The 24,045-nt window shown below is 40.2% G+C and overlaps 1 protein-coding gene across 18 annotated transcripts in view; it reads right to left on the bottom strand.

Annotated features, from left to right (window-relative positions):
• The window catches only part of macf1a (microtubule actin crosslinking factor 1a), a 165,749-nt gene that overhangs the window by 85,524 nt on the left and 56,180 nt on the right, over positions 1 to 24,045 (bottom strand). For 10 of the 18 annotated variants that reach the window (XM_059509717.1, XM_059509726.1, XM_059509724.1 and 7 more), the window contains 14 exons: positions 22,785 to 22,846; positions 20,810 to 20,899; positions 18,585 to 18,662; positions 17,811 to 17,903; positions 7,568 to 7,734; positions 7,360 to 7,472; positions 7,146 to 7,252; positions 6,912 to 7,031; positions 6,551 to 6,646; positions 6,165 to 6,292; positions 5,959 to 6,052; positions 5,415 to 5,569; positions 4,736 to 5,156; positions 3,569 to 3,646 (listed from right to left, as the gene is read on the bottom strand). In XM_059509717.1, coding sequence (XP_059365700.1) covers positions 3,569 to 3,646; positions 4,736 to 5,156; positions 5,415 to 5,569; positions 5,959 to 6,052; positions 6,165 to 6,292; positions 6,551 to 6,646; positions 6,912 to 7,031; positions 7,146 to 7,252; positions 7,360 to 7,472; positions 7,568 to 7,734; positions 17,811 to 17,903; positions 18,585 to 18,662; positions 20,810 to 20,899; positions 22,785 to 22,846 — 1,802 coding nt within the window. Of the gene's footprint in view, positions 1 to 3,568; positions 3,647 to 4,735; positions 5,157 to 5,414; positions 5,570 to 5,958; positions 6,053 to 6,164; positions 6,293 to 6,550; positions 6,647 to 6,911; positions 7,032 to 7,145; positions 7,253 to 7,359; positions 7,473 to 7,567; positions 7,735 to 11,730; positions 12,912 to 17,810; positions 17,904 to 18,584; positions 18,663 to 20,809; positions 20,900 to 22,784; positions 22,847 to 24,045 lie in introns of those variants that run through there. The other 8 variants (XM_059509709.1, XM_059509715.1, XM_059509716.1 and 5 more) reach the window with 5 other exon arrangements.

Below are 24,045 nucleotides of genomic sequence, written 5' to 3'. Positions count from 1 at the left end.
ATCATCCGGCAACATTTGCTGCCCTTGAGAGCACCACAAGTGCTTCGTCTGAAGATCGGCCCACAACCTCAGGCCAGGGACGACAGCTGTGCATCGCAGACTCGTTTGCTAAAGGGACTAAGTACCAACGCGACAGCCATCAGTGGCGAACCCTGACGGATAGTGTGACTCGTCTCCTAATGGAGGAAAAGTTGCCATTTAACTTAGTCGAGAAGCCAGCCTTTAAGGCGATGCTACAGGCCTTCGACAAACAATATGTCCCCCCTGACAGAAAATACTTTTCAAAAAAGGCAGTACCAGAGAAGTATATGAAAATGAAGGACAGTTTGGCACGCGAGTTAAAGGACGCTGACCATTTTTCTATCACAACAGATATGTGGTCAAGCGTTAATATGATGCCCTATATGAGCGTGACAATTCATTACCTGAACACCAACTGGGAGCTGAAGTCAAGGTGTTTGGAGACATCCTTTATGCCAGAAAGTCACACTAGTGATAACCTCTCCGAGGCTCTGCGATCGGCTCTTGAAGAATGGTCTCTGGATGAGAAGAGCTTGTGTCACTAGTGATAACGGAGCAAACATTGTGGCTGCGGTGAGAAAACTTGGATGGGGATGGCTACCATGCTTCGGCCACAACCTCCATTTAGCCGTCACTAACTCCATGAATGCAGAAAAAGAACGCACTGCCCGGGCCATGGGTTTGTGTCGAACGCTTGTGAACGCTTTCTCCCATAGCTGGCAAAAGAAACAACGGCTTCAGAAAGAACAAACTGAGCTGGGCCTGCCTCAGCACTCCTTAGTACTGGTAAGTTTGAACTCTCTTCCAACTCTGTTTTTGGAAAGATTAACTACAAATAGGCTAGGCCTGCGAGATTTAATTCAATATAATCAATAAATAATTATTGTAGGCAATTAAACATTTAAGTATGTGATTCTAAAATTCCATTTTCATTAAAGGGCCATCGAAAAAGATATCCAGGCTTACAATGACGGCAGTGTGTGACACTTTGTTAAATTAAATAGCATTCGTTAAATTATAGCCTTGTACCACACTGAGACCAAAGCGCACACGAGACATAGGCCTATAAATTAATATAAATATGTAAAAATCTATAATATGTATAAATATTATTTATATTATATATTTTTACATATTTATATTAACTTGGCCTAGATCTCATGTGAACTTTGGTCTCAGTGTGGTACAAGGCTATAATTTAACGAATGCTATTTAATTTAACAAAGTGTCGCTGCTCACAATACAGCCATTGTTTTTTTTTTTACTTATAAATATTTATATTTATCTTATTTATAAATATTATTTATATTTATCTTATTTATAAGTAAAAAACAACCACAATATTGTTAGCAGCAACACTTTGTTAAATTAAATAGCATTCGTTAAATTATAGCCTTGAACCACACTGAGACCAAAGCGCACACGAGATATAGGCTAAATAAATATAAATATGTAAAAATATATAATATAAATAATATTTATATATATTATAGATTTTTAAATATTTATATTAATTTAGCCTATATGTCTACATATTTATATTACTCTATATGCCTTCGTTAAATAGCCTTCATTAACCACTGAGACAAAAAAGCGCACACGTAATATCTATATAAATATTAATATAGCTAAACATGTACAAATATGTAATATAAAATATAAATCATATTAAATATAATTCATATATTATATAATATAAGTAATATAAAAAATATGTAAATTTAAATAATGTTAAAGCAAAGTCTATCCTAAATGTGTTTAATTTGTTCACAGGATTGCCCCACCAGGTGGGGAACAAAGCAAAAAATGATTGCGCGCATTCTTGAACAAGGCCCTGCCATTCGGAGGGTTTTGGATGACCGGCGCACACAACACCTAATTCCGACGTAGCAGGACATGGAGGTCATGGAATCGGTGAATGCAGCCCTGAAAAATGTTGCCGATTTCACGGATGCACTGTCTTCTGAGCGAGCAGTGACTGCATCCTCTTTGAAACCGGTGCTGCAGCTAGTCACCGAGGATCTGCTGCTCCCCGCTGAGGAGGACACCCAATTGACGCGCAATCTGAAAGAAAAAATGTCTGCCGTTTTGATGGAAAAATACAGTGCACCCTCAACTCAACAGCTATTGGCAAAAACCGCGTTTGTCGACCCTAGGTATAAGGGCATTGACATTTCTGACGAGGTGAAGGATGAGCTCATGGAGGAGATGATGAATGTCCCCGAAGAGCAGCGTGATGACGGTGATGGAAAGGGAGCAAGTGCACCCAACCCTCCCAAAAAACCGAATCTGGCTGACTTACTTGGGGAAAAAAAAGAAAAAACATCTACTCCGACCCCCAAGAGAATTCGTGTAGACACAGAGATTAGAAGGTATTTGCAGGAGGAAGCCCTGGATTCCCACGCAGACCCTCTTGTCTGGTGGCGGGACAATAGTGTCCGATTCCCTCTGCTTGCCAAAGTAGCCCGAAAATATATGACCATTTGCGCTACAAGCATTCCCTCAGAACGTGTGTTCAGTGCTGCAGGTAACGTCGTTACGTCTTTCAGGGCCTCCCTTAAACCTGACAAAGTGAACATGCTAGTTTTTCTAGCAAAAAATATGAAGGCTGGGATGTAAACCATAGCGTATGTTCCGTTTTGCCAGCACTTTTTTTTCAGACATAATTTCTGTTCTAAATGTTCTTATTCTAAATGTGAAATAATAAATGTTAAATAAATGTGTTCCTTATGCTCAATCGCCTTAGCCTCTGTGTGCGCAAAAGTCGTTATAGTTTAAGTGATTGTTTGATGACGACGACTGTAGCCTAATCTGAAGGTAAAAATATGGAAAATAAACATGCAAATCAATATCTATTACTGATCAATACGATAAATAAAAATGTGTTTGTTTGTCTTTATGATGCTCTATCTTAAGATCTCTGCTGTGAATTGCGATCAGATCTGATATCGCCCCCAACAAATATGAAGGCTAGGGTAACCTCGCCTATTATTTCGTTTTGCAGAATTTTTATTTCAGACATCATTCCATTTCTGTTCTAAATGTTCATGTTCTAAATGTAAAAAAAAAAGTGAAATAAACCTGTTCCTTATATTCGTTTGCCTCCCGTGTGTGTGCGAAAGTGAAAGTACATCTATCACGAGGGGGGGGGGGGGCGGGGGTTGGGGTGTTTGCGGGTTGCGGTTTACCGCAATACCGCGGGAATTTATTGCTTTTCAACCGCGGTAAGAAAAATTCAATACCGTCCCAGGCCTAACCCTTGGCGAATTGGCTTCACAGATCTTTTGAAAAACTGTATGTTTTCATGGAGAATTGAATTGGTTAAATTAAGGAGATGTGTGTGGGTGTGGATATATTATCAAGAGCAGGTGTTTTACAGCACTCTTATGCACGTCACACTCAAGCATTCAGTATTCTGCTTTTGTAAGGACACACTCGGTCACACCCTGATGAGATTGGAGAACAGTAATAACCATAATACAGTGTATAATGAACTCAAATACAATCACATATGCCTGCTTATCAATGCTCAAGCAGAAAAACTCACCAGCAGTTTGCAATACTGGTTCTCCAGCTTGGATAGAGTCTCAGAGTAACTGCTACTTAAATTAGGCGAGACCCTTGACTGGGGGAGAGAGAACATGAGGAAATATATTACTGCTTATGAAAAAGTGTGCAGTGTTTATTACACTAGCTCTAGCAGTCTATTTACACCAGTTCAGAATTGACAGTTTGGATGTACACACAGCAAGTTTTAAACTGAAACAGTGCATCTCCAAAAGTAAAAGTAAAGTGACCAACACTTTTTTACAAGCAGAGTCAAAACTTTCGATTTTTACTTGCATTTGGCACTTGGCCAATTTTGGACCCTGTATATAAGCATTCATTAGCTTTAATCAGGTCACTTGCACCGGTGCACCTAATATTTTTCACAGTCACACACAATCACAAATATTGTTGCATTGCAGTCAGGAAATATGATTGGAGCTTGCCATTTTTTCAAGTTCATTCCAGTTTGTATGGAATCTGCACAAGACACTTAGGGTGTACTCACACTAGGCACGGTTGCCATGAACCGGGCCCGAGTACGATTGTCCCCCCTCCCCACTCCCCCTCTGGCCTGCACTCACATAGGAGGGTTTCAGCATTCGTGCTGGAGCACGCTTATGTCATTATGGTGCGCGATGGTTTCGGGATAAACAGGAAGAGCGGCGCTCTCTGAACACAATGGAGTCCATCGCTCTGTTTTCTTTGTGGATAATTTTGTGTCGTTTGGTCCACGGTGGTCCACAGCCCTCTCACAGCCTGTTGTTAAACAGATGTGTCGCCTTAGTGGCGCGAAAATTTTCACGTAATTGTGCTGCTCGTATGAGGAGGTTTGTAAGGTACCAGCTGAGCTTTTGGAGCGTCGCAAAACCGTGACGCCACGCGTCCTGTTCCGTGCTCCAGCACGGTTAGCGCTCACACTGCATGCGAACCGCGCCCGAGTCCAACTGAACCGTGCTCTGGCCCACCTCTTCCAAGCGGGCCAGGGCCGGCCAATCGAGCCGCGCCCGGGCACGGTACGGAGCACTCACACTAGTCAAACGAACCGCGCTTTGGTGGTCAAACGCACTCCCTTAATGAACAGAATGGTACAGGATCCCTGACTATGAGACTACATCTCAATTTTTGTAAAAGATAATATGATACCAAGACCTCATAGTTCATGTACCTCATAGTTTCGAGCCTCTTTGAGGCTATTCAGAAGATCTTCCACTGCCGTGTGAATGATGTGATGGTCTTGCAGGTGCTGATCTACAGAGGGTAGATCAGAACCCCACTCAGCTCGCTCCAGCAGGTCCTGCGTCTCATCCACCCACCCCAACACCTCGTAGATGAAGCGCAGACTGCCTTCATCCTCAGAGGAAGACATGGCTACCAGGTCTGAACGAGTCATCGGCCGTCTGAGCAGGGATGCTACAGCTCCCACTGCTCCCAGAAGCGTTTGTGCTCCATGTGTAGCCAGACGCCCTGAAGAACCCTTCTGACCCGCGTGCTCTCCCAGCAGACCCCCTGTGGCGAAATGACCCTTCCTGTACACACTGGCACACTGCAGGCGCAAAGAGACCAGCTCCTCCTGCAGACATGACACCCTACAAAAGAGAAATGACCTCAGGATCATAAATGAAAACATTAATTCTGAAAAACATGTATTGTGGTTCCTCCAGAAAATATAAAGCAGCATAACCGTTTGCAACATAATAAGTCATATATTTCATAAGAACCAAAACAGAAAACTCTCAAATTAATTTGAAGCAACTGTCAACAAGAATGAAATCGTAGCCATTCTAGCCTCTAAATTTTTTCACTTTTCACACACATTTTTCTATTTTCTTTTCTCTCCTTCTTACTTGAATGCCAGCTGCTCCACTTGGTAGTACTTCTCATCTCTGAGGGCCTGCAGGTCAAGGTGAAGCTGTCTGACTAAAGCCTCACAGTCCTGCAGATACATCCCCAATTCATTCTCACACCGAATGGGCCGCCCACTCTCTAGCTGAGACATGTCCTTAGGAAAGACAGATGAAGATTATGAAGCACAGAACATTTCTGAATGATGAATATCCAAGCAACAAACTAAGAGGCCCTTTCAATATGTTCCAAATCAAAGTGAGCTGTTTACGGAGATTGGATTTTAAGGCATGTGGTGGTGTTTCTAACATAACATGGTTTTTCTATAACATACATACTTTAGGGATTATTCTGAGGCAGCACTGCCTGCATCCTTCATGGTAATATTAATCTATTTTTATTTTATTCAATATTAGTGTGCTATCTAGCTTAGCAGTTAACATCAAACTCTGTTTGAGTTTCCAGAGTTATTCAGATTGCCTAGGTAATTGCAATTGGAACGGAGCTTATAAGACAATTCCCACAGAGAGATACTCCCGTACTTACAGCCTGCAAAGTGTTCTTCGCCAATGTGAGTTTCTCCTCACAATCTAGAGCCATGTTCTGGATCTTATTGGCCTTCTGTAGGAGTATCTCCAACCTAAGATTCAAAGTTCCATACAAATGACACTTCCTCAAAAAAAAATTATCCTTTCAACACAGCTACAATTCGAAATGCTGCAATCGTCTCTTCTAGACGTGGACTCACTAACCTCTCCACAGCAGGCCTCAGTGCTTTCTCTCTCTCCAACATCTCCAGGATCAGTTTTCCCCATTCCTCCTCCAGATCATTAGGGTGTAGCCCTTGAGGCAGCTTAATGCGCCCAAACTCTATCCACGCCTAAACAACATCCACAAACATCAATCATTTTAACATGAAAAGAAGCTCTCCTAGCGTTTTTTTGAGTTTGTGCATGTGAGGTTCCCTTTATACTGTCAGTCTTCCACCTCTCCCACATGGCAGCGTTGCGCTCTACATTAGCCTGAATCTGTTAATGTGCAGCTCCACTGTGACTCTTGTGAACAGTGTCGCCTGAATTAAACTGCAGAATCAAAGTCAGCCTCAATCTTTCTCAGTCATTTTCTTTTATCTTCTCACCTCCAGAAGCTTGTAAAGGTGCTCAATGTGGCTCTTCTTTCTTTCTTTTGCAGGGATCTCGGTTTCTTTGAAGTGGACATATTCATTGTAAAGTGCCTGGGGAAGACAATACTTTTGGTAAAGAGCCAAGTAAGGTCACATCAAATGGTGATTAGCAACTTAAAGCATCACAGGTTTGTTTCAGTCACAAAGTCTGATTGAGTGAAAATGCAGCCTTGTAAGACACCTCTTTCTTTGATCAGATTAATGTTTCCTTACCAAATAAAAGTATTAATTTGTTGCTGACCCTAACTGAAACCCATCCCTTCTTCATAAAAACCAGTTCTCTTCTCTCAGCTTCTCCTTCCCTCACGTTTCTTACCTTGAGTTCCACAGGATTGTGGGGGAAGCTCCTGTTGGTCATGAGGGCTGTATGTTGTCTGGTCCACTGCAGCAGAGAAGAGAAGCCAGATTGGTATTCAGTCCATCGCTGGTCAACCTCCTGAATAACAAACCACATGAGAGAAGACGAGGAAAAAAAATGAAAGACAAATTACATTGAGTACACTACAGAAAGAAGGTACGGCTTGAAGGGAGTGAGTGCACTGTAACATACATTAGCTGCAATGCCTTCTCCACCCTCTGGGATCTTGGGGAAAGCATCGTAGATGGAGGAGACATACGTGATAACAGATTTCTCATCTGGCAACGGCACATCAACATCTAATGTAGAGAGAGGATTAAAAAAAAAGACAAACAGAGTTTAGCACATAAGAATTCCTGCATGTAGAATTGATGAAAATTAAGGACCTATAAGACACCAATGTTACCTTCAGCATCTAGAAGTCGTGTTACCCCTAACGACTCTGCAATCTCAAAGGCCTGTTCCAGGTTCTCACGGTTACTCTGTTGCGCAACCACTTCCAAGTCAATCAGGTCCGGCCTAAAAATCACAATGCCATGAGATCTTGATTGTTGATGTGCACCTATCCTTTTAAACTGGTCACTCATTATGCTTAAATGTGTTTGTGTGTGAACCTGTATCTGTGCAGAAGAGCATTGAACAAGCGTCCATCGCTCCAGCTGGAGGAGAAATTTGCACAACGGAGACCACGATAGCCATCTGTGGCCTGCTGACTCCATAGTAGCAGCTTCTCTTTCGCAGTAAGGTCACCTGACTCACCGCTCACATAGATCTCAGAAATCTGGTAAATAAAAAGAGCTTATATTGTACCTGAACTTCATTAAATGGTTTGTATGTAAAGGGAAACTAACGTCATACTTCCACTATAACGGTCGAGCATCGCTACTTGGCAAATGTATATTTATAGGGGTGGCCACTGTATTTAAAGTCTAAGTGTAAAACAGCTAGGCCATGAACTTTACACTTATCTCTTTCCTCTACATTCACTTCCTCTTCCTCTTGACAAAGGGAGTCAGCATCCGCAGTATCTGTCTGTGCCAGGCTCTAATCTGTATTCCTTCGTCATTCCTCTCATATGCTGCACTTCACATCCCTGCCTGTTTCTTTTCTTGCCTTGCTAGCAAAGAACACTTTAAATCCTGGCATGAATGCAGACAGTTCTGAGAGTACAGACCGACATAAGAGTAAATCAATCTTCACAAAATCAATGCAGGCCAAGATTAGCTTGAGCAAATTTGGTGACATACAGAAACAGAGCAGTAACTGTCCTAGCCTGAGCCTCTTACTCTAAAGATGATTAGAAGGTGAGATCAGACAGATTTCTAATGCTAGTCCAATCAACCAGGCTCTGAGCCATAAAAATGCACCTGAACATTGCCTTTTCTTTTGTTTTGGTATCACCATCAAACATGTTTTCCAGACAAGAACGCTTGAGTCAAATCAGTCTCAAGATGAATCGTCCATGACAGCAGAGATAAATCTGGGTGATGACACGCTGTGTGTATCATAAAAAAACAGCAGACAGGTCATACTGACACGCTGGAATTTCCATTAGAGTGCAGATGACTTCAGTATGAAACCTTATAATAGAGTAAGGACAGTCGTTCTTTGTGATGGGCTGCAACCCTCAATTAGTCGAATTACATTACAGTTAGCACGGAGCATGTTACTGGCAGATGAACACACGCCAATGTGCACTGTAACAATTTAAAGGGGTCGTATGATGCGATTTCTAATTTTCCTTTCTCTTTGGAATGTTACAAGTTCTTGGTGCATACTAAAGATCTGTGAAGTTGCAAAGACTAAAGTCTCAAATCCAAAGAGATTTCCTTTATCAAAGTTAAGACTCTGCCACGCCCCTCTAAAATGGCTCATTCAAACACGCCCCCACATGTCTACATCACTATGTAGAAAATTTGTGTAATACCGTACAAATGTTCATGCTAAGAAAGAAGGCGTGGTTTCAGTAAGCGCAATTAGTGTTGAAGCACTACACAGGGAGATGCTGTGTGTATCTAGGGGAAAGCAAAAGCACTTTATTTGGACTTCCAAAAGTAGATGCATTTAGATTACTTACAACAGAACAGCAATGCATTTTATGCACAACCGTTTCGTGAACAGAAATTCTGACTTTGCAATAGCAATCTGCCGCTTCTGAATCAGCTACTGTAAATATGTTTTGTTATTAGTTTAAGTGTTCGCTATTGACTATTCAAATGTGGATTTTTACCCGTTGTGTGTGTCAGTGCGTGCAAGTGTGTGTGTTAGAGAGAGACGGAAAGAGAGAGGGAGGGGGGGGTCACACAGTGGAGAGTCAGCTGTCTTAAGAGTCTGTGGCTTGTGTACTGCAGACACATACGAGCTTCACCACTGACTGTGTCACGCAACTCTGTTTCCCTTTCAGGCTTGAACTGATGGTTAAACGAAGGACATTATTAACTGTCTTAACATTTATTTTGAAAGATGAAGCCTGCGATTATGGAATTTGATGGAGTTACATTTCTGATTTTGTGTTCGGCCAATCACAATGCACTGAGTCCAATCAGAGCAGACTGTGCTTGTCGGAAGGAGAGACTTTGCAGAAATCAATGTGTTGAGAGAGGCGGGGCATAGAGGACCTACAATAATGTACAGTATTTGAAAAATAATGTGTTTTTTGAACATTTAAGCATGTCAACATATTCTATTACACTAAATAACATCTTTAAAAAAGCATCATATGACCATTTTAAAGTAGTGTGGGCAGAAGGGATAGTGAAGGAAGTGCTACAATCAGGAACGTAAAAGAGCATTTAATGATGAAACAATGGTAAGTGATACTATTCAGTATAAGAAATCAAACAAAACAAAAAATATAAAACAACACAATACCACAGCATATGTAATATAACATTGCTAAACACAAAAAATAGAATGCAAAACCAAACAAAAACAATTCTAAATCAATAGACCTACCAGATAAACACATAATATATATTAAGTTATTCACATGGCACAGCTGGCTGGTTATTTTCACATCAGCAGCCAATAAACCTGCTGCTCAACATTCAAATACTTGGCTAGTGCTTGCTGTAACAGTGTCAGTACACTTCAGAATCCCTCCACCTTCCCCAGCTCCACCAGTATAGATCTTCTACAGGGTAATTTCATGTATGTTATATATGCTCACAGCAGCATGCCTGTGGATATATTGGCAGTAGCAAGTCTCTGTATTTGCTACATGCAAGACCAAAAGCATTAACATTGCCATGTATATTACCATGCTAAACTCTCAGAGTTTTCATGACAGAACTAATGCAATGCTATGTAATAGAAAGAAAGGAAAGCAAAAAAGTTGATTGCAAACATTTTGCCAAGAAGATTGTAGGCCTGATTAATAGACATATCAAATCAATATATATATATAGACACAGTACAGACCAAAAGTTTGGACACACCTTCTCATTCAAAGAGTTTTCTTTATTTTCATGACTATGAAAATTGTAGATTCACACTGAAGGCATCAAAACTATGAATTAACACATGTGGAATTATATATGGAATTATATGCATAACAAAAAAGTGTGAAACAACTGAAAATATGTTATATTCTAGGTTCTTCAAAGTGGCCACCTTTTGCTTTGATTACTGCTTTGCACACTCTTGGCATTCTCTTGATGAGCTTCAAGAGGTAGTCACCTGAAATGGTCTTCCAACAGTCTTGAAGGAGTTCCCCGAGAGATGCTTAGCACTTGTTGGCCCTTTTGCCTTCTGTCTGCAGTCCAGCTCACCCCTAAACCATCTCGATTGGGTTCAGGTCTGGTGACTGTGGAGGCCAGGTCATCTGGCGCAGCACCCCATCACTCTCCTTCTTGGTCAAATAGCCCTTGATGCCTTCAGTGTGACTCTACAATTTTCATAGTCATGAAAATAAAGAAAACTCTTTGAATGAGAAGGTGTGTCCAAACTTTTGGTCTGTACTGTATATATATATATATATATAGAAATTTCCTGACATCATGACTGCAGCCATCATATACTGTACTAACCCCAACAGAAGAGTTTGCTCTATGGCGAGATTTCTGGGTGTGTGTGCATGCAAACTTTGTTTTCCACATTTATACTGCATTGCTGATACTCTGGCAGAAATATAGCTAGATGGACATCACTGAAATGGCATGCACATTCTTAAGATTGATCCTTTAATAAACCAAGTGCAGCCAGCACACTGCAAGAATGTCTGTAACAAGGCCTTGAAATCCCTCTCCACCGGCCATAACTCTTAAGTGTGCAGGTGGAGCACTAGGCAAGGGAGGGCAGGCAACAGATACAAATATGCAGCAATCACACTGGTGCAGAGAGAAAAAAAGATTAAGAGATGACAAAATGTCTGTGAACATCACTTGTGATCATGTTTTTGGCACTGCCAAGCAGTTTTACTTGAATACAGAACCTAGAGAATCAGGAATGACAGAAAAGAGAGTGGGTGGTATGAGGGAAGTACAATAATGAGGAATAGAGGGAAGGGAAGGAGGCAGACAGTGAGAGATGGTCTGGGCAGTACTGATTAGGCTCATGGAAGAGGTTCATGAAGGTTTTGCTATTTTCTATGCACAGCTGATTGGCTGAGAGAAAAAAGCCACACGAGATATAGTAGTATAGAAATAGAAGTGCAAAACACACAAACACATATGAGCCCCAATCCACAGCCAAGCCTTGTCAGCTTTAATTGCTACCCATTAATTCTACAAAAGCAATATGAAAGAGCTTTAGGAAGACAGAGAGAAGAGAATCTGACCTGGGTGGAGGGCTGAGCCGGTATCTCTTGAGGGGAGATGGGACTCTCAAGCACAGAAGAATCAAGCACATCAGAAGAACTCCCCCAATCAGTCTGAACAGCACCTCCTGTCTCAGGTGAGGTGAAAGGTGCATCGCTAACATAACCTGAAGATTGAAGGTCTTGTGGTGGGAGGCCAAAACCTTCAGCTACTGGAGCAGAGTTGTCCAAAAGGAACTCTTTCCCTTTTTTTTCCTGAGCTGCAGCTGTTGCTGGTTTGGCAGAGCTGCTCTTTCCGGGTGGTCGCCCTTGAGTTGTGGACACTTGTATTCTCACAGTGCCTCCAGTAACAGGAGATGCAGCTGGAGGTCCAGAATGGACCACAAGTTCTTTGTCACGCCAGACAGGCGACCCATAGTCCCTTGGATAGACAGTTCGGACCACACAAAGTTGCCCTTCAAACTCACGAATGTGAACAACACCCTTCTTCTCAGTTTCTGAGGGCCCACTGAACATCAGTTCACTCTGCCCATGCACATCCCCTCCTTCCTTCTCTACTTCCAGGTCACCATGTTCAGAGTGTAAAACACAGGGTCTCTCTAACACCCCCTGAACTCGCCCTCTAACTTTACAGACTCTTCCTCCTCCAGGTGTTGTATTGCCTTGCTCTAATTCAGCTTGAGGCTCTTCACAGAGTCCCTCTACCTCAAACTGGCGAAGTGCCCCCAGCCAGGCTGGACTAGGATCTGGGGAAAGAATAGCCATCTTGCTGCCACGCAATGTCCCTGTGCTTCCAAAAATTGGGGCCATACCAGGAACAAGGACAACACTGGTGGGTGTATCAGTTCCAGTAGTTATTTGTCCTGATACCAATTTGCTTGAATCAGGGGCTCTTGTCGTAGACTCCTCTGTAAACTTAACACTTCCACTGTCCTTCTCTTCAAGGCTTCTCTTGTACTCCCCTTTGGCACCTTTTAACTTCTGTTTGGCCTTTCGTTTTCGTCTAAAGCGAAGTTTTCTTTTGGGTGATAGTGGTGCAGCACCACCTGGTCCAGCTTCCCTGGGTTGTTTCACACAACCAAGGGAGCTCCCCATATCTTATAGAGACAGAGTAAAAATAAATATGAGCCAAAAGGAAAAAATGTCCACAATGGGATTGAAACAGCCAGCCTGAGTCAGCTAGTAAGGTAAGTTAAAGAGTTAATGATTCAAAAAGTATTAACCATGACAAGAGGGATTGGTACAAGGTGAGGTTCTCCCAGGACATCATGTCTCAACTTTAATCTGTACAGTAGTCATACCCCCTGTTGCTTAGTCTTCTCGTTGTGATGTTGTTCAGCCAATGTTGTGGTTAACCTAAACCAAATACCACTTAAAGTCCTAATAAGCTCTAGGACATGATGCTGAATATGGGTTACTGTCCTTTATGAAATATTAAAATCCTACGGGCAAGGCTTTTGATGTTTTTTTCACTCTCTCATAATGCAGAGATGGTGCAGCACTGACTGAAGAAAAACTGGTGCCTTTTAGCCCATTTCATAAGTTATGTGTTAAATAGCAAGCTATTTCATGGTGCTCTGAGACACACTATTATAGAAAACACTATAGATATCCTCAAAATCTCTGCAGCAGGATGTATAATTAGGATGCACTAATCATCAGCTTGCACATAAATAAAACTGGAGAAAACCATGTCTAAGCATATTCATGTGTGTACAGTAAGATACCTAGAAACGCCTGCTTCTCTGAATATCTTAAGTACACATTATTGATCACTGCAGTCCATCGTGCTTGAATCACGTAGAGTAGATCATGCTTTAAATAGCAGTTGTAGAAATCCCGTGGAACACTTACAGTAAAGCTGTGTAACGGGAACCAGATCTGCTGCTAATGGATGAAAGTGCAGAGTCAAGCAGCTCATCTACGAATTAGTTACAACCCATCAGAGCTTAACATCTTTTGTTTTTCCGTTGATTAGTCAAGAATAACCAGGTCACGTCAGGTGATGTTTAGTCTTCACAGCTGCAGCTATGAGTGTTTCATGTCCCAGGCATGCAAACTCCATTAAAACAAGTCTCCAGTCATGAAGAGAAAGAAGGGGAGGGGCTAGGTACTAAGCGTCTCGTCACTGCTGCCACGGAAACTGGCATCCCATGCACTGACACCAGCACATTCAAGTCAACAAAGAGGACATTGACTACAATGAGTGAAGACTTCACTCAACAACCACTTCACTTCAACAACCACTTTCCCCCTGCTGACATGACTGGCTACAGATGTGGTTTAGCACATAGTCCACTCCCATATATGAAGTAGACACAGTTTCAAACCATCCTGTCTTCCTTGTTCTGCCACTAAGCAGTGTACGTCCATAGATTGGGGTGAGCCGTAAGAGAAAGAGTGATAGCTGACAAGGTGCCGCTCCCTGATACTGTTGGCTTCTCTGGCTGTGGAATCTAATTAGAACGCCGCGAGGATAGGGCTGGGCTGAGCAGTTGAACCATGGCTGGAAGAGGAAAAGAGGGAAATCCAGAGGAATCCTCCCCCAACCTGGAGCTGCACTGCTGGCCTCGGAGAACAGTGGTTGCCCCAGTGTTGAAAAAGCGTAGCTCCATCAGTCAAGCATGGCGAAATTGATCCGATGTTCTCCTTTGCACAACCTGGGTACAAATTAAAACGTGTGACTTACATGTGTGCATCTGCAGGGTTCAGCGATCCCGATTCTGAGATTGAAAGCATACGTTTCGCTGTATATGTTATGTGCTTCAAAAGGCCTGCAGGGGAGAGAGGAAGCCAGGGGCTCCAGTAATAGCTCAGTTCTCAGTTGCTGGGTAGCTCCTCTGCTCTCACTGGTAGGCACCAGCGGAAAAAAGAGCTTCATCTCCAGTCTGCTGCAGCCTCACTGAATACGCTGCTGCTGCTTAAGCTTCCTCCTCCTCCCTCTCTACCTCCTCCTATCCACGTGCTCATCCCTCCCTCCCTCCCTCCCTGCTCTGATGCCTGGTGAGCTCAGAGCTCAACATGCACGCACATATGCACACCAATCAAACAGTCTTCAATTGGTTGGCAGCCTGAGACTGCAAGAAAACAATGAACCTGAAATAGTTGTTTCTCCTTAACATTCATGTTATTTCACAGCTAACATTTTTGCCCCTCCTCTCCAACATTTATTTAAATAGTAACACACCAACCAGAAGGCATTTTGACAGAGATGAACAAGGGACAACTCAGAATGAGTGGATTTACCACTAACTCAACTGAAGAATATGCTAAATCTGTAAAGAGTTAAGGGGATGCAGATAAAAGATCTTACCAACTGTAAAGATGCAATCACATTAAAAGCAATTTTTCAGGCTATTGGTCAATACTGCACATTTGCATGACCCTTTGAACCCAATGCTTAATCTTTGCTGGGAAATTGATTCCCCTTACATGAAATTCCAGATTTTATGGATTCCTACTGAAATTACTGGATTTTATCAGCAGAAATTCAGCAAATAGCAGTAAATGCTATTTTACACTTTGTAAACATTAAGATATCCCTTCTCTATAGACAATGCTACACAAAATACAGCATTGTGATGGTATTTATTCATAAATGAGCAAGATTGCAAAGGAAATGAATGATGAATTAACAAGCAATAAATCAAACAGAAATGTGATACCATGATAATCAGCCAGCTGAGACCACGTTTTTTTTTTTTTTTTTTTTTTAAATCAACCTAATTGTCATGCATCCAGAGTCCTTTGTACTGTAACTGAGATGGGGTACATTTCTGTTTACTGACGAGAGACGGGCACACATTTATCAGCTTTATCCTGCAGATAGAGGGCATAAGATTTCAGCACACTAAAATCATTGTCAAACAACCCAGCTGCCCAGACAAACACTCCGCAAATTCAGCCTAGGCTAACATACTGAAGCTTGATTGGTATTTTCCCATAGATTCTCCTCCAGATTATTTATAACATTTAATATAACTAAATATATAAACATATATGAGGATATACAAAGCACAGTTTCGAAAGGCTGCTGTTAGCCGAAATAACAGCAGTGGTTTCAAAACAGAGGGACGTGTCCCAGATTGAGTGTGGGGGAGGTTGGTTAGCTGGTCTCTCGTGGTCTGAAGTGAATGTACAGTTAAGTATGCATCAAAATGGCACTTACAGGAGTGGTTTCGAATGGTTATATTGACAAAGAGCAACTCCTAATGGCTCCTAATGTGCCTCTGCTAAAATGATTAAACTGGATGTTTCCGTAAATGATCCATGCTATGTTATACTGTGCTAAAGTAATTTTGTCTGCCAGACATTACAGATCATGCCATGTTACAGTACTCCTTTGGAAGTGGACCGACTTGAACTTAAGAGTTTACAATGACAAGAGTAAACGTGTTCATCACAACAAGCTTCTATAGTGGTCTACCATCCAGCCATTTATTCCTCTTTCCAACATATTTTTGGTTGACAGCGACTAACAAAGCTAATGTTGAAATGTTGACCCAAATCAAATTCTCTATACTGTCTTCGTGTCAGTGACACGCTCTGCTTTGTGTACTGTTGTCTAATTTCCATTGTTTCATAATTACGCAATGTTAAGTATAGCACTTAAGCATGCAAGTTTTAAAAGCCCAATTCCTTGTTTTATTTTTTTGTGACTCTGTTCATCCCTGTGCACAATTAATAAAATGTTTTAATGTTGTCTCAGAGACACAACAAGTAGTTTACAAGTACTTATCTGTGTGCCAGTGGTCTGCTTTTTTCTGAAGGAACTGCAGTAATCTGTTCAAATAGTGCAATTTGTCTAGATAACTAAAGAGCAGAGATTTGTTACAAACTATCAATTATTCTTGGAATATAATGGATATAAAAATATCAGATTTAAGCACTGTGGAGAAATAAAAACAAGCATTTCTAAATCTAAAATCTCTCTATATCTATTTTTTATTATTATTATTATTAATTGCTATTTCATTGCTATTTAATTGCTTCCTCCACTCTTTTCTGCTGAATCATGCTGATTGAAGAATGCTTGGGGGTCATACTAAACACAATCACCTTGGCAACCAGCTGCATATGTCACCTTGTGATGTCACCGCTCTGTTGGTAATAACAGTGTCCTCTACTGGAGGATCCTGGGAAATGCAGCTAGTATGCAGTAAATGATAACTATATATTTTAAATGACATTTAATAGAACACTCTTAAATTATCAGCAGAGTAAATTATCATAACAGTTTTATTATTTTTGATAAGATCTAGTTTTTATTAAATTAGCATTGTGGCCTTTTCTCATAGCTGATCAGTGATTAATTTTATGTTCATAATGACTTCACAACTGTATCACATAGTATGTGATTTTTCATATGAATGACATACTACTATGTTTGGTAAAACATAGATTACAATCAAAGAATATAGTACTGCATACAGTACAATGCATTTGACAAGAATGAATGGAAACAGTAACTACGGTGAGTTGAATATATCTTTCTTGAGTCATTACTTGATCAGACCACAAATTGTAAGCTTTCTATAAAAAAAAAAAGAGTAAGGGCGAAAATATATTTTTATTGCTTCAGATTAACTAACATGCAGCTTATTTAAATTGCCTTTACAAATGGGACATTTCAATTCTACCATCCAGCAGCGCAGTATCTGTCCAACAGACCTTCCTTCTCTAGTTTGAACCATAAGTATACTGTAGAAAATTGAAGGGCATTTCACAAATCTAAAAACTATTGTTTTTTTATCAGCATGCAGGCTTGTATTGCCCGCAACCTCTGTCCATTCTGCAAAACAGGTAGACTGCCAGGCCTTTTACATTAAAGCACAATATAAACCGTTCCCTAAGCATATTCAAAGTCTTAGTTTAAGATTGTACTCCATCCATCACATTCTCCTTATGAACCATTCCCTCTCGAGTTCTCTTATTTTTTTCATGGGCAAATCCCTGTTGCATAAACTGACAGCTGCGGACATGAGAGGCTGGTAAACAGCTGCTATTAGCATTAAGCAGAGTCACCTCTAACTCTAACCTCTCTTGCTGTGTTAAACATTGCATATTCAAATAGGACACAGCTGTGACTAAGGTGAACTTACCTGGAAGTGAAGGATGATGGTCCAGATCAGTCCCAGTGTCAGCTTCGGGTTCCCATCTGTGATGTCATCATTGCGTATATTCACTAATTTGACCTGCATTAAAGCAACAGAACAATCGCATTAGTGGGAAGTACCTGGATGAGTTGAAGGTATAATTTGGTGTTAAGGTTTCAAATAAAACTGATTGCCCCCCAAAAAACACTTATAGCATTACTTGAATCTTCTAAAAATGCCTAGGGACTAAACAAGTGAAAACTGGCAATGTAATGTAATTTCAGGACAGCTTTCTCATTTGTTGACCTTGTATACAGCTGTCAGAAGCTATGTACTGTGTACTGGGAGAAGAGCGCTGGCTGGCATTTTGTCTGGTTTAGGGACCTTGGGCTGGGGTGACAACAGAGAGGGTTTTGGACAGACTTCTATGGGGCAGAACACATCTATCAACTCCAGGTCATGTTATCTCAGAGCCATGCTGCCAACTGAAGCACAACAAGACAAAGAACACAGACGTCCCAAGCTATCATCTAGTATTCCCTTCCCTTAAATGTGCATTACATTAGTCCATTAGTGATGGTAACTAGCCTAAACACTAAAGGGGACACATCCTCCCCAATATTCAGAATAGTATTTGACCCCCTATAATCTTATTTTAGTCTACCCAATCTTGAATATTTGGTTACATCCTTGCATTTATAAATACAGAGCTGACAATCTGTATAAAGCGACTTGTGATTGTTTCTGAGAGTGAGAATGTGTAAGTGTAGACATTCATACCTGTCTCTGCTTAAGGAAGTCTAAGGCGATCTGCACATTCTGGAGTCGGTGAAATCGCATGCGACCCTTTTCCCTGGGCTATTGAAGACCGAAAGAGAGTGAGAGAGAAACAGAGAGAGAATGCAGATGAGTGAGTGCACTGATAATCAGGGTGAATTGAAGGTCTGTGTGAAAACAGGATTGCTTCATTAGCACAAGCCTGAAAGAAGCAAAAGCAGCACACTGCAAAATAACACAAGACCCTCTCAGGATCATCAGTAATTAATAATCCTTTCTTAGAGTCACAGGGAATAGCTAGCATACTGTGAAAATGTCACCATTAGCAAACCATTCAAACAGCAAATCTAAATAATTATTGTATCTCACACACTCTGTCTTACCTGCTAACATCTCTCTGCTAGTGGGCGCCCAATAGCAATATCTAGCATGCAGGGTAGTAAATGGCCGATATAATACCAATATACTGTACACTACCATCCAAAAGTCTAGGGTCGGTAAGATTTGTAATGTTTATGCTCAGTAAGACTGCATTTGTTAACAAATTAACAGTCTACTTCTGTGATGCAACGCTGAATTTTACTCCAGCCTTCAGTGTCACACAATCCTTCAGAAATCATTGTAAGATTCTGATTTGGTGCTTCTTATTGTCATCAATGTTGAACGTTTATGTGCTGCTTCATATTTTTTTTGGAATAGCTAGTACAAAATAACAGAAATTATTTGAAATAAACATTTTCTGTAAATTTATTTAGTGTTACTTTTAATTTGTTTAATTTGTTAATCAATTTAATTTGTTGCTGAATAAAATAATTGATAAAAAAAAAGATCTTACAGGCCACAAACCTTTGAACTGTAAGCTGTATATTTCAATTTTACAATATTAAAATAAGATTAACCAAAATGTTCTCAGGTTTGAAAACATTAAATATCTATTGACAAGACTGAAAGGTCAAAATTTGACTTTTTTTATATTTATTTGTCAAGCATGGCCAATAATCAAAATAGCCAAATATCATCCAATTAACTGGCCTGTCCAGTATATCGGTCCAGCATTACTCTCTACTGAGGTCACGTGGCAGACCCGCACACCCTTTCATGCAAAGCATGCTCACTATCACCCGCAAATGCAGCAGCGTGTACAGCAAACCTGCAAACAGGTGACCAGAAAGCCCCCAACAATTGGGCAAATGTGTCAAAGTGGTCAGCTTCAATGTGAGCATGTGACGTGAGCGTTGGCAGTACTGAAGTGAAGTGTATATAAAATGTGTACACAAGGCAAGGTCTCTCACACACCTAAAAGTAATAAATCAAATTATGTCTGGCATCATAAATTATGAACTGGTGTATTAGACATTCCCCTCACCATATTCACAAAATTGACCTGACTTTTGAGTCTGCGCCATGCAGTGTACAGATCTGACTGTGTGTGACTGTGTTTGTTTCAATAAGGGGAGGGGAGGGGAGGGGTCACACATACTCCCTGAGCTCCATCCTCCTCATCCTCCACACCCAGCAGGATGAGTGGGGGTGAGCACACAGATGTTCTCCGCAGAGTTGATGCCCCCTTGTGCTGATGACATCATCATAGAGAGGGTCCCAGAAAAAGGATGAAGACAAAAACAGTGTTGAAGGACGGATATATGTACGAAACAACAGTTAAAAAAATTAAAACAAGATAAAGGAAGAGAGTGAAGCTAAACAAAACAACAAATAAAAAGTGCAAAAAAGAATTTATATATATATATATATATATATATATATATATATATATATATATATATATATATATATAAAAGATGAGGTGAAAGAAAGGAACGCAGATGGATAGATAGAGCAGTAGTTGTGTAGGGCATGTGGTGTGTCAGCACTCTGTCTGTTAATCCACACGTCAGTCAGTCTGCCCCAGTGCATCATGGTCCCCAGCCATCAGCGTGGGCAAGACTGAGTGCAGGAATAATGTACTAATGCAGATGTCTTTACAACACATTGCAGTACATGTCAGACTGCTGCAAGGTACTGCAACATCAGCCACAAGCCAGGACACTTAACGATATCAGCCTAACCCCCAGATCAACTCATGTGACACGTGAACTGCATTATGGAAAATAAAGCAGATCACTGCCCCATTAACTGCACAGGAGAATTGTATACAGCATTGGAATCAAATTTGTGTACACCTTATGTACAACCTCTGTGTGTTAAGGTAATGGTAGTTCATTTCTCACCAATGTGACGCCAGACAGCACCTCAAGCAGAGAAATGAGGTTATGCCCATCCCTTAGATCCTCATACAGGTCTGTGATGTGCTTCCGCACCTGGAGAGAAAGAGAGAGAAACACAGTTAGAGTGAGATAGTTGAATTCCTTACAGTCTTTAGAGGCCTATGTTTAAGTGTTTGTATTATATGCAGTGGTGTTATGTTTTTAATAGGGTTTGTGCTAGAATTAACATGTTTGGTTACATGCTTTTTACATCAAACTGTATTTCAAGGAAATTAGAAAACAAATTGTATTTATTTTTTATTTTGGTTGGATGCGACCCATTAACAAAAGCGGTTTAGATAAAACAGTAAATTAGTTTCGTAGAGAGACAACTGCAGTGCACTAACTCTAACCAGCAGAGGACGCCAGATTCATTGAGGTTTGCCAGTAAACTGGCAACAAGAAAAACATTGGAGGATCTTCAAGTTCTGTACTCAAGTGCATGTGTGTGTGTGTGTTTGTGGATTCAGAGATCCTAAACTGTACACAGAAGATCCAACACAGCTGTCTCCCCATAGAGCCACAGAAGAACCATCTGCTGAGTATAAAAGAACATCCTGACAACTGAGTCTCACTATCTTCTCCATTCCCTCCCCTTTTATCACTCAATTCAGTTTGAAAGAAATTAATACTTTTAATCAGCAAGAATGCATTTAATCAATCAAAAGTGAGAGTAAAGACATAAATTAAATTACATATTAAAATATTTTATAGACATTATACAGTATATCTTTTTAACATATTTTTTACTTTACTAATTATATTAATTTGAGTGAAAAGTGGGACAAAAAAAATGAATGGGAATTTGAAGCTAGCAGTGTTTGTGTAAAAACTGAATCATGTCTTCCAGCATGATTTGAGAAGATTCAAAGAGCATCTTGTACTTCAGTGCATACAAGAACATCTGGAAGTCTGTATCAGTCTGTGTATCTGAGCACATGATCAATGTCACTAATATTGTTACGCTCAAATGTGTGTTCCCACACTCCCTGAACACAATGTAATCATTTCTTTCCATCTCTATCTCTCTCACAGGTGCATAATCAGGGGATGCCCTGTTGCCATGGACAGAGAGAATAACAAACTAAACTTCGACACTGGAGCAATTCCCTAGTGGAGGAGTATTAAATAATAACGTGTCACACTCAAATGCTTCCTCCCTCTGTGGTCAGCAGTCATTCCTGTAGACAGATACATTGTGCAACCCCATCTTAGACCAGTTGAATATTTTTGTGTCTTATGTGAGAAGTGTGTAAAGGACAAACAAACAGACGTGACAATTTAAACACACTGCTTTCAGTCAATGTAACATTGCTTGATGGGAACAACATACCTGTTCACCTGCCAGAAATGAAGAAAGAACGCTAACAGGTATCATTACCTACTGTTGTCTGTCATTAGAGTCGGTTGTCTCTAATACAATATAAAGAGATCCCCAAAGGATCACAGACGTCTGGTATATATAACTCACTACTTTTAAAGTTTAACATTAGAGCAACACTGTTCAAACAAACTCATCTCATTTCCTGTGATCTGACCTACATTACAGCATTACAGAGATGGTTATGAGGCCACTATCTCTAACCTCAGATAGTGACTCTGGCCTTTCTGTGGTTGGTCATCTGCCCTGCCCTTGAAATACCCAACATTCTTTGCTCTCATGATCTGTAGTCAGTATGGCAGGAGTTACAGAGGATTACCAGATTCACAAATATAGTTCTGCAGCATGACAACGTGCTGAACATCTTTTCAGAGTCATATGGACAAAATGCTGGAGAGACACCTTTGTTATTGTGTTTTTATTAAACCACTAGCAGTGCCTAATATTACAGAGATCAGTCCCTGAGTGTCATGTGGACTGGAGCCCAGTGGCCAGCAGACCTCATCATTGTGCAGAGCAGCAGAAAAGATGAGAATATTCCGGCGTGCTGGACTGTACCTTTATGAGATGTTTGTTGACCCATTTTGTGAAAGTTTTCTTCTGCACCCTGTCTCGTTCATCTGTGAAAAAAAGAGATAGAAGAGGAAACAGCAGAAAAAGAGGGAGAGGCGAGAAGGGGGGAGGAAGAGAGTTTGGGTTAATTATGTATTATTTACAAGAGTCCCTCCAGTCTTGCTTTAAATAGCCTGAATTCAAACACAGAGCATAAAATGCTACATCACATATTTTAATGAACAATATATTAATATAAGTTATACATTTTACCTGTGGTCACATGATGTAATAGAAAGCCACACTGTAAATACACTACCATTCAAAAGTTTGGGTTTGTAAGATTTAATTTAATTTAATTTATTGAATTATTCTTTTATTTAATTTTTAATTTTTATTTTATTTTAATTTTTAAAAGCTTTAAATTGATAAAAATGATAGTATTTCAAATAAACGCTTTTTTTTTTTTTTTAATAAACTTTCCATTTAAAGAATCTTGGAATATCTATTATGGTTTCCACAAACATATTAAGCAGCACTACTGTGTTCAACACTGATAATAATAAGAATGTTTAATAATAAGAATTGATAATGTTTCTTCAACATCAAATCAGCATATTCGAATGATTTATGAAGAATCAAGTGACAATGAAGACTGGAGCAATAGCTGCTGAAAATTCAGCTTTGCCATTACAAAAATAAATAACATTTTAAAATATTAAAATAGAAAACAGTTAGTTTAAATTGTTAAAATATTTATATAATATTGCACTTTATATATTACTGTTTTTTTATTTAATAAATAAGCCTGGGTGAGCATGTTTTACTGACTCCAAACTTTTGAACTTAGATGTCTGTGTGTGTGTGTGTGTGTGTGTGTGTGTGTGTGTGTGTGTGTGTGTGAAGGGGGGGGGGGTATTTTCACAGAAAGGACACACCAGTGTAAAATACAATGACATGCTAGTTGTTTCCTGGCAATACATATATAAAACATCGATGCTTTTATTTGTTTATTTTTGTATATAGCCTTTTGGAAAGTGATATTAAATCCACAATATAAAACAATTTAATTGACAGGCAAAACAGGTTATAGCAATACATCTTTAGCTACATTAGCAAAGGTTTGGTAAAAATGGAAACTAGGCTGAAAGTTTAAAAAAAGACCAGTTAATAGGTTAATTACCATTGTTACCTGACCTACATTCTCCACAACTTACTATAACATGTAGCAGGCTGTCAAAGTCACACATGAATGCATGCTCAGAAC

The sequence above is a fragment of the Carassius carassius genome, chromosome 25 (genome assembly GCF_963082965.1).
Source record: "Carassius carassius chromosome 25, fCarCar2.1, whole genome shotgun sequence".
NCBI classification, from domain to species: domain Eukaryota; kingdom Metazoa; phylum Chordata; class Actinopteri; order Cypriniformes; family Cyprinidae; genus Carassius; species Carassius carassius.
Note: the sequence above shows the minus strand (reverse complement) of the source record. Positions and strands in the feature narration are given on the sequence as shown.